Source organism: Vanessa atalanta, chromosome 16 (genome assembly GCF_905147765.1).
Source record: "Vanessa atalanta chromosome 16, ilVanAtal1.2, whole genome shotgun sequence".
NCBI lineage: Eukaryota > Metazoa > Arthropoda > Insecta > Lepidoptera > Nymphalidae > Vanessa > Vanessa atalanta.
Window position 1 is genome coordinate 8,495,632 of NC_061886.1, and position 17,928 is coordinate 8,513,559.

General features: G+C 30.4%; 2 protein-coding genes across 3 annotated transcripts in view; one reads left to right on the forward strand and one right to left on the reverse strand.

The window, feature by feature from the left end:
- LOC125069917 (nucleolar protein 58) overlaps positions 1–17,928 on the forward strand; it is a 59,978-nt gene that overhangs the window by 34,313 nt on the left and 7,737 nt on the right. The window lies entirely within an intron of this gene.
- LOC125069918 (lipase member H-A) lies at positions 1,274–16,987 on the reverse strand. Of its 2 annotated transcripts, none has more exons than XM_047679536.1 (8): positions 16,609–16,987; positions 12,730–12,829; positions 11,557–11,705; positions 9,734–9,800; positions 5,690–5,877; positions 5,210–5,269; positions 2,904–3,057; positions 1,274–1,418 (listed from the first exon to the last, which is right to left on the reverse strand). In XM_047679536.1, exons 1-8 carry the CDS (start codon positions 16,652–16,654, stop codon positions 1,355–1,357), a joined length of 828 nt encoding a protein of 275 aa, XP_047535492.1. In that variant the 5' UTR covers positions 16,655–16,987; the 3' UTR covers positions 1,274–1,354. The 2 variants fall into 2 exon arrangements, with proteins under 2 accessions (XP_047535492.1, XP_047535491.1); XM_047679535.1 differs by having other exon boundaries at positions 5,051–5,269.

Here is a 17,928-nt window from a genome sequence, read left to right on the forward strand (position 1 = left end):
GAAAGTTTATATGAACATTAGTCATTTTTTAAATTCCAAAAATGAGAATGGTCTTTAGACAACATAGATTAAGTAACGTTGCCGATGGGTTTCTGTATAATGTTTCGAATGGAATAACCCATCGGATACCCGACTAATTTATAAAAATCACAGTGTCATTGAGAATATTTTATGTTTTTTTTATAAATAGTGAAAATTAAACTTCCCAGTGACGTCTAACATATCTTGGAAATTGGAACAGATGTTAAAAGGTTATTTATTACGTGGAGACATTTCTGACGTAGACGTATTCACGTCATTCCATGACCAAACGTACAAACCGAGTAACCAATTTAATCTAACGTACGAGTGACGTAATTATACTTATTTCTTAGGTTTATTTTTTTTCCAAAATAAACATTTTATATAACAAAACACTTATATTTAGCTTAGGATAGGAAATAAACAAAATTTTATTTTAATATTTGGGCCTTGTTATTCATGAAATATTGCTAAGTTTTAACTTCCACATGTGTGGTTTCTTTTATTTATTTGTCTTCTTTTATTATCTATTCAAAGGATTTTTGAAAGAGAAATACAAGTCACAATGAACTTAGTTTTTATTAGACTTCCATCGTGTGGCGCTTCTCAATAAAAAGGAAAACCTATCATTGTGATTCCCATCCTCAAACATTTGCAGCGAAAAGAAAAGAAAATATCGGATATTGGATTGTTCTGCTTCGAAAACCTTTATATCTGAAATATGTGTGTATTTATATTTTATCCATTATCACAGTATCTGTGGATACGATGTTGAAATTTGCAATTAATCGTCATGTAAAAAATATTTAACTATTAAAAATGTATACAAATTAAGTCAAAGATAAAAATAAAACAGCAGTTTTATTGATTAAAGAATTGCTACATCATCAAGCAATAAAACTGCTGTTCTTAAAAAAAAAAACATTTTTTTTCTCGACTTTATTTGCTTATGACATTATTATATTGTTTTGTATGTGAAGTCATATTATTTTAGTTTCCGTTCGCATGTAAGAAGATGGAGATTAGTATCTCTGCATATGTAATGTACATTTTTCCGGGATAAAAAGTAATCGCTGTAATATTTGTGATATCGCTGTGCCAAATTCATTTAAAACACGTTCAGCCGTTTTGGCGTAGTTGACTAACAAATATCCATTCATCCAAACTTTCGCATTTAAAATATTAGTAAGATAAGATAAATTTGAAGTCTTAAAATATTATATAGGGTTAGGTGCCTACTCTCTATTGAAGTCTTCTGATAGCTTTTATTAAAAAAATGAACATTTTTAAACAATTTACTCATTACTTTATTATTTAATAAATTCTTGACTATTTATGGACCTTCTTTTGCAAATGGCGGTTTCTCGTTGGTGGATAAGTACATTTTCCCAGTCATCCTGAAAAATAAAAAAATTATACGTCAGGATTGCCATTCAAATTCATGATTGGGTGATTCGAAAAACCAATCACATTTATTATATTTATCTACGTTAAAACAAATATGTTGTACTTGACCCCTAACCCAACAAATAACTAGAATAAAATAGAATTCAATATACAATAGGAAAGACAATTTTTAATCGATAAACCTTGTATTTTTAACATTTTGATGGAAAGGGGTGAGAATTTATTCTTAGTAGGTTAGGTAGTTCAATATTTAGGATTTCATTGTGATACCCCCTAAATGCCTCACTGTAATTAAAATTTGTAAGTACCTAGAATATGACGTATGAAATATAGCCCTTATCGAGTAACTCTGGTTTTACTCCGGATAATCTCATTTCGGATGTTATCCTTCAACATACGAAAATAGCTCGCTCTATACCACGCTGAGCGACCTTGAACTAGTCCTGTATGTCACCGTATGTCAATTTGAAATATGTCCGTATGAAATTTCTACAAGAAACCCCGCTATCATGACGGCTTGTAATAAAAATAAAAATGGCAAATCCAAGGATGGTACGAAAAATATGCTTGTAACAAGAGCATACTTTTATTTGAACAAAATATATTTTTATTTACTTTCATTAGGTGAACGTAAGTTGCCATTTATGAAATACAGTACATAGTAAGTTTAATTATGAGAAGTGAAACCGAATGAATGATATAAATACATTATATAGTAATTAAATCCATATAAATGGCGAAAGAATGCTTATACGAATTATAGATAGACCCGTTACGTATTGTTCCAGTGAAACTTTCCCAAAAGATACGCAAGAAGATTATGGGCTTAAGGTATTTGATCCCTAATCCTACGTAACATTGTTTCATAAACACATTTTGTGAGGTGTTTATAAAGCAATCACATTACGTTGCTAAAATGTTTATATGTTTCCTTACATCAACCATAACCATAAGCTATTTAATACTATTATATATTAATAAAATTATGACAATTATAACGTCCTCACAAAAGAGTAGGATAAACTATAAATATATTTTTAATAACAGCCGACCTATACTAAGTATTGCTGTTTGCCTGTCAATGGGTTATATCTCTTAAATTGCCAGCAGAAACCACAACTAATAAAATAAAATGATATTTAATTTATGTATAAGTACATAAACGGCAACCTGTAAAAAAAACTATCACTTGCCGTTTTCTAAAGTTTATAGATTGTCTTCAAACAAAAAGTACAGCTTAAGTACTCATACTAACATTTTGAAATTTAAACGAAAATTGTATACGTTTTGAACTATAATCAGTTTTTTTTTCAGCTGACTCATAAATAATTATCTTAATTGATACTCATACATTCATACAGCTCAGAGATGGAACCAAATAAATTGACATTATTTAAATAAATTATAAAGAAGGACAAAGAAACTACAAACACCAATTTATATTTAATTAAATAAGTAAAGTATTATAGTCTTACGGCGGCTGTGCCCCAAAACCCATGTATCCGTCGATTTCAAAGCGACATGACGCCGTGGCACTCTTCCAATCACGGCATAACGTAGCTGGAAATCCTGTTGGATTTTTTATAGACTCCACATACAATCTCCAAGAACGGTTATGGCTGCAACCATCTAAAAAGATATGATTGACTATTTAATACAAATATACGGCGTTAAGAAGCTAGTTTGTTTTAACCCTCTGCGCAAAAATATTGTGCGAGCAAATGAGCCACCTAATGGTAAGTGGACACCACCGCCCATGGACAATGGCGCTCAAAGAAATATTAAACATTCCTTACGTTGCCAATGCACCACCAACATTGGGAACCAAGATATTAAGTCCCTCGTGCCTGTAGTTACACTGGCTTACTCACCCTTCAAACCGGAACACAACAATAGTGAGTACTACTGTTTGGCAGTAAAATATCTGATTAGTGGTTTGGTATCTACCTAGACGGGCTTGCACAAAGCCCTACCACTAAGTATTATGTTGCGATGATAAAAACATCAGCTCTTTGCAGAACCATACAAAGTGTATATATATATATATATATATGGTTTTTATATAAGAAAGTAAAATTAGGGCACGCATTATGTTATCGAAATATGCTTCCAACCAACAAATAAACAAGAAAAGCTATATCATATTTCAGATTCCCAAAAAATATATGTAGCAGGAAAACGTTTTCGTCCATAAATTCTAACTATATTCTAACATATATTTAAAGGGGTGGCCACGAGGGGTTAAGGTACGCCCTGTATTCGCTATCTTGCTGAGATAACAAATCTTCATTGACATTTGGACATAACAATCAATCTTTGGACGCAGGCCAACTGGTTCGGCAATTTTGCTTCCAAATGTATGACGTAATATTGTTTGAGCCTTAAAATGAAAGTAGATTTAGTTACTACTGTTTTTGATGTAAATTTTTGGGTAAATTATACTACAAATGTCAATAACAAAACTGGCTGGTAGCTTGGTGGAAAGTAAAAAGTTAAGCAACATCCTAATATTGAAAAACGTAACCGCCTGTTAATATTAGGTAAAAGGCCTCCTATATTTCCATTGACTAACATGAAAAATTCAGTTACGCATTTCCCTCTAAAGTGGGGAGTGTGGTATATGAGACCGAAAGATGAGCACCGTCGCTAACTGCGCCAGAATACCCACAAAAAACCAGCGCCTCACTTCGTCTTTTCGGGGAGCGTCACAGAATAAATGCGTATACTACCGTGTTTGAGAGAGAGAAATAAAAAATCGATAAAGATTCTGGTTTTCTATCCACTGGAAAACATTGGCTTCTTATTTCATAACAATACATCTCAAATTCATAAATAAACATTTTTTATTATTTTTATAAATCTTTGACTAATTCAAATTCAATATTCGGATTGTAATATATAAAGCATATTCTAGTACAAAGTTTTTGCTCAAAATATAATCTAAAGAGAAACAATTGAATTTACCCGATTACCCAATAATCAACACATTATTTACCAAATCCTTCCTTTTATTTTGCAACAACTCTTATCTCCCGTAAAACGTTCTAATAATAAAATGTTCGGCGAAAATAATCGGCATAATTGAGGTAACTTCCCCCTTTGTCCTTCGTTCCCAGCATCCGTGATGACGTCAGAGCATCGATCGCCCGAAAAATGAGTTTGAGGGGAGGTAAAATCATTGTTCCCTAAACAATAAAAGGCACGCAATGTTTGACTTTTAAAAAATACTGTAATCACAATATCGCGTTTTGCGCATATTCCGATAATTCCATAGTCGTAGTGACAAAAATTTGACGCATTTGATGATTATTTTATTACCTACATAAACGTTAATGTAATATAATATAAAGGTATAACGGTATAAGTAAAAAAGTTTCTTTTTTTTGAGGTTTTGAGGAGGAAGGTTATCCACGACTCTGGGTTTAACATACATGTTTCGACACGATATTTTTCTTTACCAACGAGCACGATATAAATTAGAGTCATGTCGACTCTATTCTATATTCATTTATTATTTTTTACTATTTAATATTTTAATAAAACTAGGAATCTTAATTACTATATATTAATACTATATTTGCTTAGTTGATTTTATGGCACGAATAAGATTTACATCACTTACAAAAATAACTCAACTCTCTATTCTTCAGCAACTCGTCGACCCAGCATCCCGGCTGTATCCACATTCCGGGATTAGGATAAAAGTCCACGTCACCTATCGCCTGCGGAAATCCGAATATTCCGGGATTTGTATGTAAAACGTCTACAAATATTGCATCACCTTTTGCGAGATGATTGTCTTTTCCACCTAAGCTATAGCCAGGGTACGCTGGATCAAGACCTGAACAAAAACAAATGTAAAGTTAATACGTTAGAACAAAATATTTTTTTGTTTCTTTGGCCATCTTCATTTCAAGATTAAACAGGCCGATTTTAAACTTTAAAGTAAGGTTATAAGGACTACAGGACTGACAGAAGTGGAGCGGAGGACTAAAGTTTGGAGGAACACCATAGAGTAGTTAATGGAGCTTATCTAGTATCCAGGCACAAATAAATTTTCGCTGACGAAAATTATTCCGTTTATTGGAAATGGATGCTACTATTATCCTAAAGAGCGCAACAATAACAATAAACCAGTATCATAAGCTCGATTAAACAGACATGTATAATTTCGACATTACTTTAGAGAGCCAGTTATGACGAAATGAAATTTCTAATTTTACTGAAATAAATATGAAACATACTTAAAAGATAATCTCACCCGTTATCCTTCCTAATCTCAAGCCCCTTGCGTTAAGGGTCTTTCCGGCGAATCCAGCGGCTTCTGCGCCCAACGAGAACCCTATAACGTGCAACGAACCAGCTGGGACTCCGGAAGAATTTAAAAATTCTACGAAATCTGCAAGGCGCTGTCCCATGTACCGGGTATTCCTCACCGCTGATATATACCTTTTAATGCATCAAGTTTATATTATTAAGGTATTCAGTACTAGGTATTTATTTATAACACATTATTGTAACTATAGGTTTTATTCCAAGGTTATATAATTGCGAAATAATGACAACATGTCAGCCCATTAATGTTTCACAGCTGGGCAAGCCCGCCTCCTCTTTGACTTGGAGCTCATTAGTAATCACGCTGCTTTAGTAATGGTTATTGTATACATAAGTATGTGGTAGAAAATAATACGATTCAAGTGTTTATATTGTAATATATTGCGCTTGTAGGTGAAGGAAAACGTCGTCAAAAAACATATAGGTTTGAAATTAATTTCTGCCACGTTTGTAACCACCAAGAGCAGCGTTGTGGAATAAGTTCCAAATCTTCTCAGGAAAAGATAAGGTTGTTGCCTAATGTCTAATTTGTTGAAACATTAAAGGGATTATATTGTATGTACTACTACTGGTGCTAATACTACTAAATATAACTAATTACTTTTAATAGATGGTAAAGGCTTTGTGCAAGTCCGTAAATAGCTAGGTAGGTACCACCAACTGATCATATATTCTACGGTGAAACAGGAATACTTTGTATTATTACGATTATGTTTGAAGGATGAGTGAACTAGTGAAACTACAAACATAATATTTTTATTCCAATTTATGGCGCATTAACTATATAAGAAATAGTTAATATTATTTAAGGTTCCATAGGCGATGGAGACCATTTACCATAAGGTGGTACATATGCCAAACTGTCTACCTTTATTTATTAAGCAACTTACAACTAATAAATATATCTTAGAATAACTATCAGATTATATGTAATACAGTTTTGTTGTCATAACATTACAACGCATTTAAATTTCATACAATTCTTAATTCAACATCAAAGTTCAAAACACTTGAAACGGAAAACACGACTGTGATGTTTGAACAGATTTGTTGAAATGAATAATTTATCTGACTCAGGCAAGTGATGTTGATGAGATGCTGTTTAGGTCAGGTGTACTACATGACCTGTTTCCTTGATGTACAGGTACACACATGTACAAATCATCCATGTGTTATGACTAGGAACTTTGATGACTCTCAATTAAGTGTTTTAATATTCAAAGGGATACTTGTAACAGACTGTATTAAAATAAAGTAAACAATAGAAAATTTAAATACTGTTTAGATTAATTCAACGCATACTTAATATTAAAATACACATTAGTATTAACTTCGCAATTATTGTCATACCTATTTATAAAAATAAAAATGTTATGTATTTATGAACCATTCATCCGATTGTAATAAGATTTAGGGGAGGTGTTCTGCCAATGCCAGAGATCCTGTTAAATAAACAAGATCTTTACTTTATTTGTATGTCCTTCAAAATTTTATGTAGCTTTGAAAAAATCTACGTACACTGGTTTAAAATTATTTCAATGAAATAATTCTTTATAATAAATGTATATTGTATTTAGCTTGGTCAATTGCATCGCAATAAAAATTTAATTCGCAATCATACTAATATTTCAAAGTGAAATATGTAACATAAAACCTTTTTGTTACCTACTACGTAACAGTCACGTAAGAAAATTATATTGTTGGTTAATAAATGAATGTTTTTAAGTTGAATAAGACCTTGATAAAACGTATTAAATTATGATTATGACAAATTATCTAATTCGTTTTTTTTTTTGTACCTATGAAGTCTATAAATAATATCTTTACTCAGAGTTTTAATCTTAATTTCTGAACAGAAAAATCCAAAAAACCTGTCATTGTCCGGAGGATCCCAAGATTATGGAAACTAGACGAACGATGTGGTTATGAGCATACTAAGTACATAGCATATGGCCATGGACTTGTGGGTCATTGCAAACAGTAAGGTGTTAGATTACTTTAGTTTTTGTTCGTTTTGATTATTATGACAAATAATAATATCGATGTCTGTATTTTCAAATGTCGTATTGTCGTAACTCCAAAACGAGTGGGTTAGTGGTGAGTGACTTAACTTTTTATTAGAGCATATAGATTTACAAAATGAATTATGATCACCTTAAGATTATAATAATAACAATGAAAAATGTTAACCTGGTGAAAACATTCTTTTCTCATGTAAAAATGAATGCTAAGTTTTGATCAAATTGTATGCGTTTACGCATAGATCATCCAATTAAATTTAAATGTTGTACGGTTATTGTTGGCACCCAGTGAAGGTTTCTGGCATAGTACCATCAACGTACTAATGGCACGCGAATCGTATTGAATAATTACTGATAAAACAAATGAAAGAAGCATCGTAACGCTTGCCGGTTATTATCTAGTAGTTCATAAACATTTATGTAAGAATTTGTCAACGTAAAATACTAATGAGGAATGTTTTAATAAATCTAAACAGATTGTAAGCTGTTGAAACATTATTCAGAAAGGAATATTCAATTAAAAATGCATACAAAATCGATAGTTTATAGATTTTTATCAAAATGACATGATAGTTTACAATCTGACTAAATTTATTACAAACTAAAGTTTCTTTTTAGTTTCGGTAAGGCTTTAGGGTAGCTCTCGGGACCCTCTCATCACTTATTCTACCGCCAAAGTGTAATATTTAGTATTGTTGTGTTCCGGTTTGAAGGCTGAATGAGCCAGTTTAGCTACAGTCAGAAGGGACATAACAGCTTAGTTCTCAAGGGAGGCGGCTATTTGGCGTTGTAAGGAATGTTAATATTTCTTACGGTACCTATGTTTTGGTGATATTTTATCAAAAACAGTCTAAGCCCTGAGAGTTTAATAAAACAATTAACTTACTTTGTTCATTCCAGCATCAATGTCAATCAATTTCTCGGGCATTTGTTAAAAAAAAACCGAAAACAAAATAGAAACGAATATGTACAGTTAACATTTAATACAATATAAGGAAGTATATCATTAAGACAAATTTCCACGATCTACTGACGTTTTAATTTGTAAATTCTCTTTAACTATTATCTCTCTATAAGTATCTTGTGTAAGAGATCACTGTTAATGATAAGACGGGATTATGTATTATTTTAATTACATTCGCTTATATAATTCTTTTGTTCAGTGACAAACAAAATATACTTTACGTAAATTGTTATGATGAAACTATTACCCATTATTTTAGTCAAATATGTAGTCGGATTGACATATAGGTTACCTGATGGTACTTGGTCGCCACCGCCCATAAACATTGGCGCTGTATAAATTAACCGTTATTTACATCGCCAATGTACCAACCTTGGAAACTAAGATGTTATATCCTTCCACCCTTTCCTCTCTTCAAACCCTAACACAACAAAACTAAGTGCTACTGAATAGAAGTTTAGGTAGAACTGGGTTGTCTGGAAGAGATGGCTAATTAGCCATAAGTCCGCCCGTTGTACGTCATATCAAATATTTGTTTATATTTTTGATTTTAGTATCATTTCAATTTTTTGCGTTTAGTCCTAAAATGTCTGTATTTTATGTTTGTGGTGTACAATAAAGTATATTAACAATGAAAATATATGATCAATTGGTGGTATATATTATGCAATTTAAAAACTTTTAAATTAAACATTTACATGTTTTAAGAATTACGAAACATTCAATTTTACGGTAGAATAACTATACCGCGCACAAGTTCTACCCGGGTTCTACATGGAGTGCAAAGCTCGCTTCCAACAAGGAATTGACAAGACTACCTTTGTTGACATAATTTATTGAAAAAAAAAAGTGACGTATGTAGTTAAATTCATACATGAACTATATAACCTTTTTCTGTCAAATATATTTTAAATAAAATATTTTAATACTAAATTTAAATCACGAAATGAAATATATTCTGTCATAGTTAAAATTTCCTACTCACCATGGAAAAACGATGAGTCGGGACCAGTCAACGGCGATGAAATTATAATCACCCTTTGCAAGAAACGCTGCAATAAAATCGCTTTTAATTACTTCCGATGAATAGAAATACTACGTATTCATATTCACTTGATCTACTTTTTCATATGTGTATTAAATATATTGTTATTAACCCAGTTAAGTGATGTTCCTGTAAATATATGCCTATAAATAAAGCTATTGAACGGAATAGTCGTTATTATCGACAATCTAATACAGTTTTAGAATTTCTTTTCTAATGCTATAAATGCGAAAGTAACTCTGTCTGTATGTTGTCTGTATTTCCGAAGTTGATGAAATTCTGTAAGAATCAAGCTTGAACTCTAAGAAAGAACATAGATTACTTTTGTATTCCTAACGCCTGGTAAACTTTCGCTAAAATACGCGTTTGTCATTATGTTAATTGTCATTATATTGTTGAAGATCATTATTAGACTAATATATTAATGTAATATTAAAGTTAGTTTTTTTTTTTTTATGACAGATATAAGCAACTTCAATTTTCATGATATTTACATGTATTATATTAACCTCCAACTATCCAAAACGTCAATTTAACAATACGTCATATATTGCAAAACGATGACAGACATTATTCATATAAATGGTTAATGATATTAATAGAATAATTATAAAATAGAAACTTACAATGAACACTTTTCACTAAATTCCTAATAATCGTAATGTATGAGTAATATCTCTAATTAGTCTTATTACCAATAATAATTATATTTTACAAGTTAAATCGTAACTTATATTTTATATGGCTATATTAATATATAGTCTATTCCAACCACAAGAGAACAGTATACAAATACATACACCAATATCTATCTATCTAAATAACGCCATTTGACATCGATTTGACGCGATATCATTGGACGAAAACTTGAATAATCGATGATATTCATTATGGATTTGCGAATAAAATGACGTTTCTAACGTCTATGAAAATGTTATCGAAACTTTGGTAGTGAAATATAAGATGGATATAAGTAGTTTAGTTGAATAGTTCTGTATTGTAAATAAAGATATCTGTTAGAAGTGCAAAATAAAATTGAGATATTAACAAATTCATTAACAGGTAGATGACAAATATTAGTATTGCTAGCATAAAAAATCTAAAATTAATATGAATATAATTATCGTAAGAATTTGTATTTTATTTGTAAATATTGACGTGAAATTTAAACAAAAGAAAAGCGTAAAACGGCTTCATACGACAAAACAAAATTGAATTGTCGGCTTCAGCGCTAAGGGCTTTGTATAATATTTTATCGATACAATAGAATTGGCGTTGAACTTCAAAGGAGTTTGTGGTAACATTAAAAATAAAATTATCCATTTTCTTTTATTCAACTCGTATATTTTAAATACTGATGTAAGAGTACTACTTCTTTGTTATATTTGTTCTACCTACAATTTCCTCTTTTTCCATAAATTATAAGTAAACCAGCTTAATACTGTGCGCTCATTGGTTGTTTAATAAGTGATCGTCTGCCATTAACCAATTACCGTTCAGTTTAACAAAATAGTTAAACAGACTTTAATCAGCGTTTCAAACTAGAGGTGAATATTCAATTTTCAGTAAATAAGAACAATTACATTATGTACCTTATCAAAAAAGTAATTACACGCCCATCAACCCCGATGGATTTAATTTCAAAGCAGTCTTGACATTATAAACTAAGCAAATTAATTGCTAAAATACATCTTAGCAAAGTAATTAAATAATAAATCCTTAGCAATAAAAATACACTTCAATAGCAATATTGGAATATTTACCATTTTTTAAATTGGTTGTACTTGGACCGGTAGCGGCTTCTGAGAATCCAAATAAATATATGACGGTAGGTCTCGTTGTGTTAAAACGAGTCCGAGACAATGCATTTGGACTGCCAGGTTCGATAATGTCGAAGAAATTCTGATTAGTCCTGAAATATATAAAAAAAAAATTATAATATGTGTATAGTTTTAAAATAAATAGTGGTAGATTTTTGTGCCAGCTTACATATTCATAACATCAATTTTTAGCAGTGTCTAACGGCACGGGTTACCACCTACCACCGTGTGAATCTTATGCTATATATTTTGAAACTTATGAAATGTCAACTATAACAGTCAAGTAGAAAAAAAATCGACAAAATTCAATTTGAAAAGAAAATTGTTGTTAAAAAAATAATTTAACACCGGCATTTTTAATCTAGAAGAAAAAAAAGTACACATGTTCCAAATTCAAATATAATTAATGAAACAATATCCTTCGATATTAATGTCATTGTGGTCGAATCGTAGGCTTCAAAATCGATTTCTCATTGCAAAACTAATGTCAATTTAAAAATTAAGTGAAATCGATAATAATGTTAAACAAGGTGACCTTATAAGGAATGTTTGAGTAGATTCGTTTAGTAAATTATACAGAATTTTTTGTTACGTTTTTTCGTTTCGTACGTTACAGAAGATTTTCATACTACTAAGCAATAAATATATTTTGCCTCATAATTAATTACTTTTATTTATTTTATTCAGTCAAGTAGCAAACAAATGTTATTTTATTTCAATATTTTTAATATTACACAAGCATCGAAAAACGTAATAATAACATTTACTAATCAATGTTGTATGCATACATTTAAAGTATTTATTTTAGATTTAGATTTAAAAGCAACATGATGTCATTAAATATATTAACGTTTAAGACGTGTGTGATGTACGTATCCGTCTGTACAAGGACTTTGTAAATAGTCTCACTAATGGGCGAAGGCTTATAGATACATACATTCATATGTACTTTGATTTCCTCAAAATGTTTGTAAGACGTGATAAATCCAGAGGAGTATCACCTGGATTTGGAACCCACAACAATTAACATTCAACTTGTCCGTTCATTACCTCAGCTCAAACAACCAACTCAACTAAGAACAAATTTCAAAAAGAGAATAAATTATAAAACCTTACCTAGTAAATAATTTATATTGTATATCAATCTTGTCGTCCCTTGGACAGCAGTTCTTGCAGTCGCCCACGGGCGCAGGCATAAAGCATACTTGTGTAACACCTATAAATACACAAGTACGATACAATAAAATGAAATAAAAATACAATTTTTAAAGATATCGTGATGGTCGTCAATACCACAGGAGAACTCGTTGGGCGTTTGTAGTTTAATAAACCTCGGTCTTTAAGTGGCTAGTTTGCAAGTCAAGACTTACCTATTGAATTAAGTCTGTTATTGTTTGATTGTACACAATAAAATTATTCATAAGACTTATAATATTTTTTTTTCTTAACGAAAAAGAAAACACGTTTGGAAAAACATGAATAGCAATACAATAAAAAGAATAAATGGTTTTACTGTGCATTGTAGATTCTAATACTGTAGCAAAATATATATTAGTAGATGGTCCTACCTAATTGTAAGCGGTCACCACTTCCCATTTACAACGCCAGACGCTGGCGCCGTAAGAAATTTTATACATTCCTTACATGCGCCACCAACCATGGATATTAAAATATTATGTCCCTTGTGCTTATAGTTACACTGGCTCACTCACACTTCAAACCGGTACAGGCGAACGTAACAATTCTAACGTACTAATAAGTTCTTAGATATAGACGTAGGTATAATATAAAAGCGAATTAAAATAATACGGGCTTCAATAATTTCATGTGCATGTGTGCAATAAATATATATACATTTATTATGTTTTATCTTATTAATTATATCTTGGTTAACTTGAAAACAGAAAAAAACTAGTTTCTAAAGAATACACAAATTTGTATGTAGATGATACATATAATGTACATATAATGTACATATAATGTAAGACATAATTATTATTTTATAATGTTATAACTCCTTTTTTTTAAAATGTTGAATAAGTTTATAATTAAAAACAACAACTTCGTCAAAAAATAAATGGAGAACCGACATGACCGAGTGGATAAAATGTGGACTGACCGTAGATACAAATACAATTCAACTTGTATTGAATATGTATATTGTGCGTTAACTCATACTGATTTCGGCGTTGTAAGAGAACATCATTTTATCAAACCTGTAACTGTTGGATAAATCACACAAAAACGACTGGACGGATTTGAATGAAATTTGCTGTAGAGGGAGCTTAAATCTTGACTTAACAGGTGTAGGTCACCTGTTAAGTCAATGTACAAGTCAATGTACAAGTTAGGATCCAAATTATATTATACTATTTTTACCTTAGGTAGATAATAAATTTAACCTTTAAAATCGACGGGTTACAAAGGTCACATTGCATCCTTAGTCGGAAAAACTTCCATTTATAATATTATCTGAAGAACATTCAGAATATTATTATATTTGTATCTCTAAACTACTTTTAACCATTTCATAACATAATATTACTTTACTACATTTTTAAGAACTTACTTTCTTGTTTGTTGATAAGAACATTTTTTTTTTGTTTTGGCTTTTATTTTTGCCAAGAGGGCACAGATTATTTCGATAAAGCCACGTGTGGATCAGAACTAAAATACTACTATGCTTATGATATACTTTAATTTTTAAAATGTCAAAATAATAAATGTCAATGTAAGGTTTAATTAATTATAAATTATTATTCTGTTCGCTATTTTATCTGTCGGTTTCAATTGTTTTTCTAATTAACATTACATAAGGATAATTAGTTATTGTATTTTTTATTCATAATGGTTTTTCTTAAATTAGGTTTATAATGAATGAAAAGTCATTAAAAAGTCAGTTAGTAGTTGTTTGATTTGAAAACCGATATAATTTTAAAAACATTTATAAAATGTAACCAAAATTCGAATTTTAAATTTTGCATTATAATAAACATTGTAAGTTTAGAATAAAATATTATATCGAATTAATTTAGAATAGTAACTCAGATTGTCCTTCAATAAACACACACACACATATTCATAGAAGTACCTGTTGCATGCTAAACAGATTGTAGGTAAATATTACCATTATCTATTTCCTACTTCAATTTTCCTTCAACACTATACTATGTTACAAACAATTTTATCCACCAAAAATACACGGATTTGAATTTGGGGCAACATATTTTCTATCTTTAGGTACCCACGACACAGGAATACCTAGTGTGGGTACCACCGGACATTTCATTGTATAATGTTGTTTTTTGTTAATAAACATTTTCATTTTTTTTTTTTTCATCTTTTTTGTAGCTTTGCAACCTCATATGACGTTGGCAGCCAAAGACTAACAAAAAACAATAAATATTTTAATTGAAAACAAAATAATAAGAATATGCCTGTAAACTTCTACCGAGTTTCTTTCCGGTTCTTCTCGGTGGAATCTACATTCCAAACCAGTGATAGCCTTACTTAATATAGGCCTGTAAAATGAAAATTAAAAAGTGCTTAAGTATAAAAGCCTTCTTGAATATAGTATATTTTGATTTGGCTAATATCGTTCGATGAAATAGACTTGCCAAGTATTCTTATCTACCATCCAGACTATAAAAACATACTTTTTATAGGCTTTTTAGGGGTTTTGATTGAGTCAAACAATAATGTGACTTTTTTTAATTTCAGATTTGTAATAACACATATGTATAAATGTTAGGTTTGAATTTGAAATTTGAATAAACTAATTTGATTTGATTTATACTAAATCACCTAATCTCTAAACTATATGTGAAAATGATATTGAGTTTTACTGTCGGTAAATTATCAGTAATAACCAGGAAATTGTCAGTGTTTACAAACTCGTTCTTCGGGAAGCGCGTAAAGCTGTTGGTCTGGTCGGATTATGGGGGGAATAAAGAGTGCGCCTCATGAACATACTTGCGAACCTAAATATATCTCGAACAGTTGGCTACTCTCTCTTTAATGAAGAAAAACAGATAAATAGAAGATCATTAAATTAATCTTCAGTAAACGTTAAAACTGCTTTAAAACAGCTCGTAAATGATATGCAAAGACCTCTACTTTTATAGAGAATATGTTGGATCTCAATATATTCAATTGCTGCTCCAATATAGATTGTTAAATATATACATAAGTATCAGAATTTCATCTCACAAGTGCACTTGATCCTACCATTCTCACGGTGATTTTCTTCACCGCTGAACACGATATGAGAAGTATGAACTAAAATTAGCACATGAAAATAAAGTCATAATTTCTCAGATCTACACGGGATTTATCCACTGACCCAACTGCTAAACAGAGTCCAATCACACTGCAATAGATATTTTACATCAAAAAACATATTTTTGGATATAATCAAAACGCAAACTTAAATTCTTGTTCCTAAGTATCTAACCAAAGCGCCAAAATGTGTAAACATTTAATTTTGATCCATGAACAATTGGATCATTTAATATAACTTCTAAATAAATAAATAAATTTGTTTACGAAACTAGAATACAATTTCCATAATCCAGTAATAAGCGTAATATAATTTTATAGTATGAAAGCATTAACCGGTTGCAAATATTGTTAAATAAATTAATAGATAACGGAAAAAAATTATATCATAAATAATAATATATTATTTTAATTAATTCTAAAGCTTATAAGATCAAATAATTTATACCCATAAAAATATTTATACATTTAGAAAGAGATGTAAACATTGCGTAGCGCACAAAAGAGTCTGTGTATAATTATTATCTTTTGACGAATAAAAATAAATACTTATTAGGAACTTATAACAGTCAACTTTGATTTTTCAATGAAAACTAAAATAAACACAACTAACCTATAATGACCCGAAAACTAATTATTATCAGTGGCATTAGTAATTGCTACAATATTCCTAGTAGTAACAGGTATGCGGGTAGATAACGATTAACAATTGCTTACCAATGAAGAACGATGCCATACGACATGCCGTCGAACTGCTGAACATTTTTACGAAAAAAAATATCACCTATAACGTAAGAAATATCGCCTTAAAACCACGCGATACATTTTCCAGTAATTTGTGAATACTTTACAATAGACGTCGCACAGAACACAAAATTTCGTTAAAACTTTTTACAACAACCTCTTTGATCCATTAGACTACACATGGTGCTACTCTCATTCTCACATGACACTGTTATCGCACACGAGTATCTACGGTATATAAAGGATTATTTAATAGCGATATTTTCTTTATATTATCTCCATGAGTCTAACCTTAACCGCACAAACGACTTCACCACATTAAGTTGTTTGAATTAATTGAATTTGAATCTATTGTCCGTTCAAGGCGCGTTTACTAACTAAGTTCCTACTTCTCGTGTAGCGCTCTGTCACGGTATTAGAGTTATGCAATTGTTACTATAATATTTCACCTAGCCTCCGATAATGCCAGATTAACTATGGAACCACCGGACGTAACTGCTCCAACCAATAGACTCGAAAGTACAGAGAGAATTGCAGAATAATATAATTGGATTTACTATTGGTTAACTCAAGAATAAAGTAGTAACTAATTTTATCGATAATCAACATCGTGACTGGCGTTTTTACTGAACTTACAAAATAAAATATTAAGTATAATGATTAGAACGCGCTACGTTAATAATTTTATTAAGTAATGAGTTCGCGTGGAGTTTAACTTGAAGATAAGAGTCGGTTATCCCCTGGGAATACTTGAACATGCACTTACATTTGAATATAATTACTATTTAGTGTAATAATTAGACATACGCACAGATAAAATTTTTAATTAATGTGTGGCTTCTGTACAGTTAATAATGATAGCAATTGTTCTTTTTTTTCTTGTAGTTCGCAAGATTGTTTCTCTAACAGAACTTTTTATGAAATCCTATTTTTTTTTTATATGAATGAAAATATGATTATAAAGTGATTAGACTAAGGAGACATCTTTTAAGTAGTAGTTCAATGTACAAAAATAAATTATGGTGTTACGGATTAAAAATGATTTCAGTTACGAGTAATTTTAATAATAATAATTTTATATTATGATAGGAATATTCGTACTTTACTGCATATCCATCGCTCGATATTAAAAATATAAATTATTTAAAAAAATAAATTGTAACCAAAATTTCGGATTATTTAAATTTCAGAAGAATTTGCCATTTTTTCACAGATTTATTTTTTAATCAAACACTTTTTTAAATGTCACCTGTATTTAATAAAATTGATAACTCCGATTTTTAATTTCCTGTT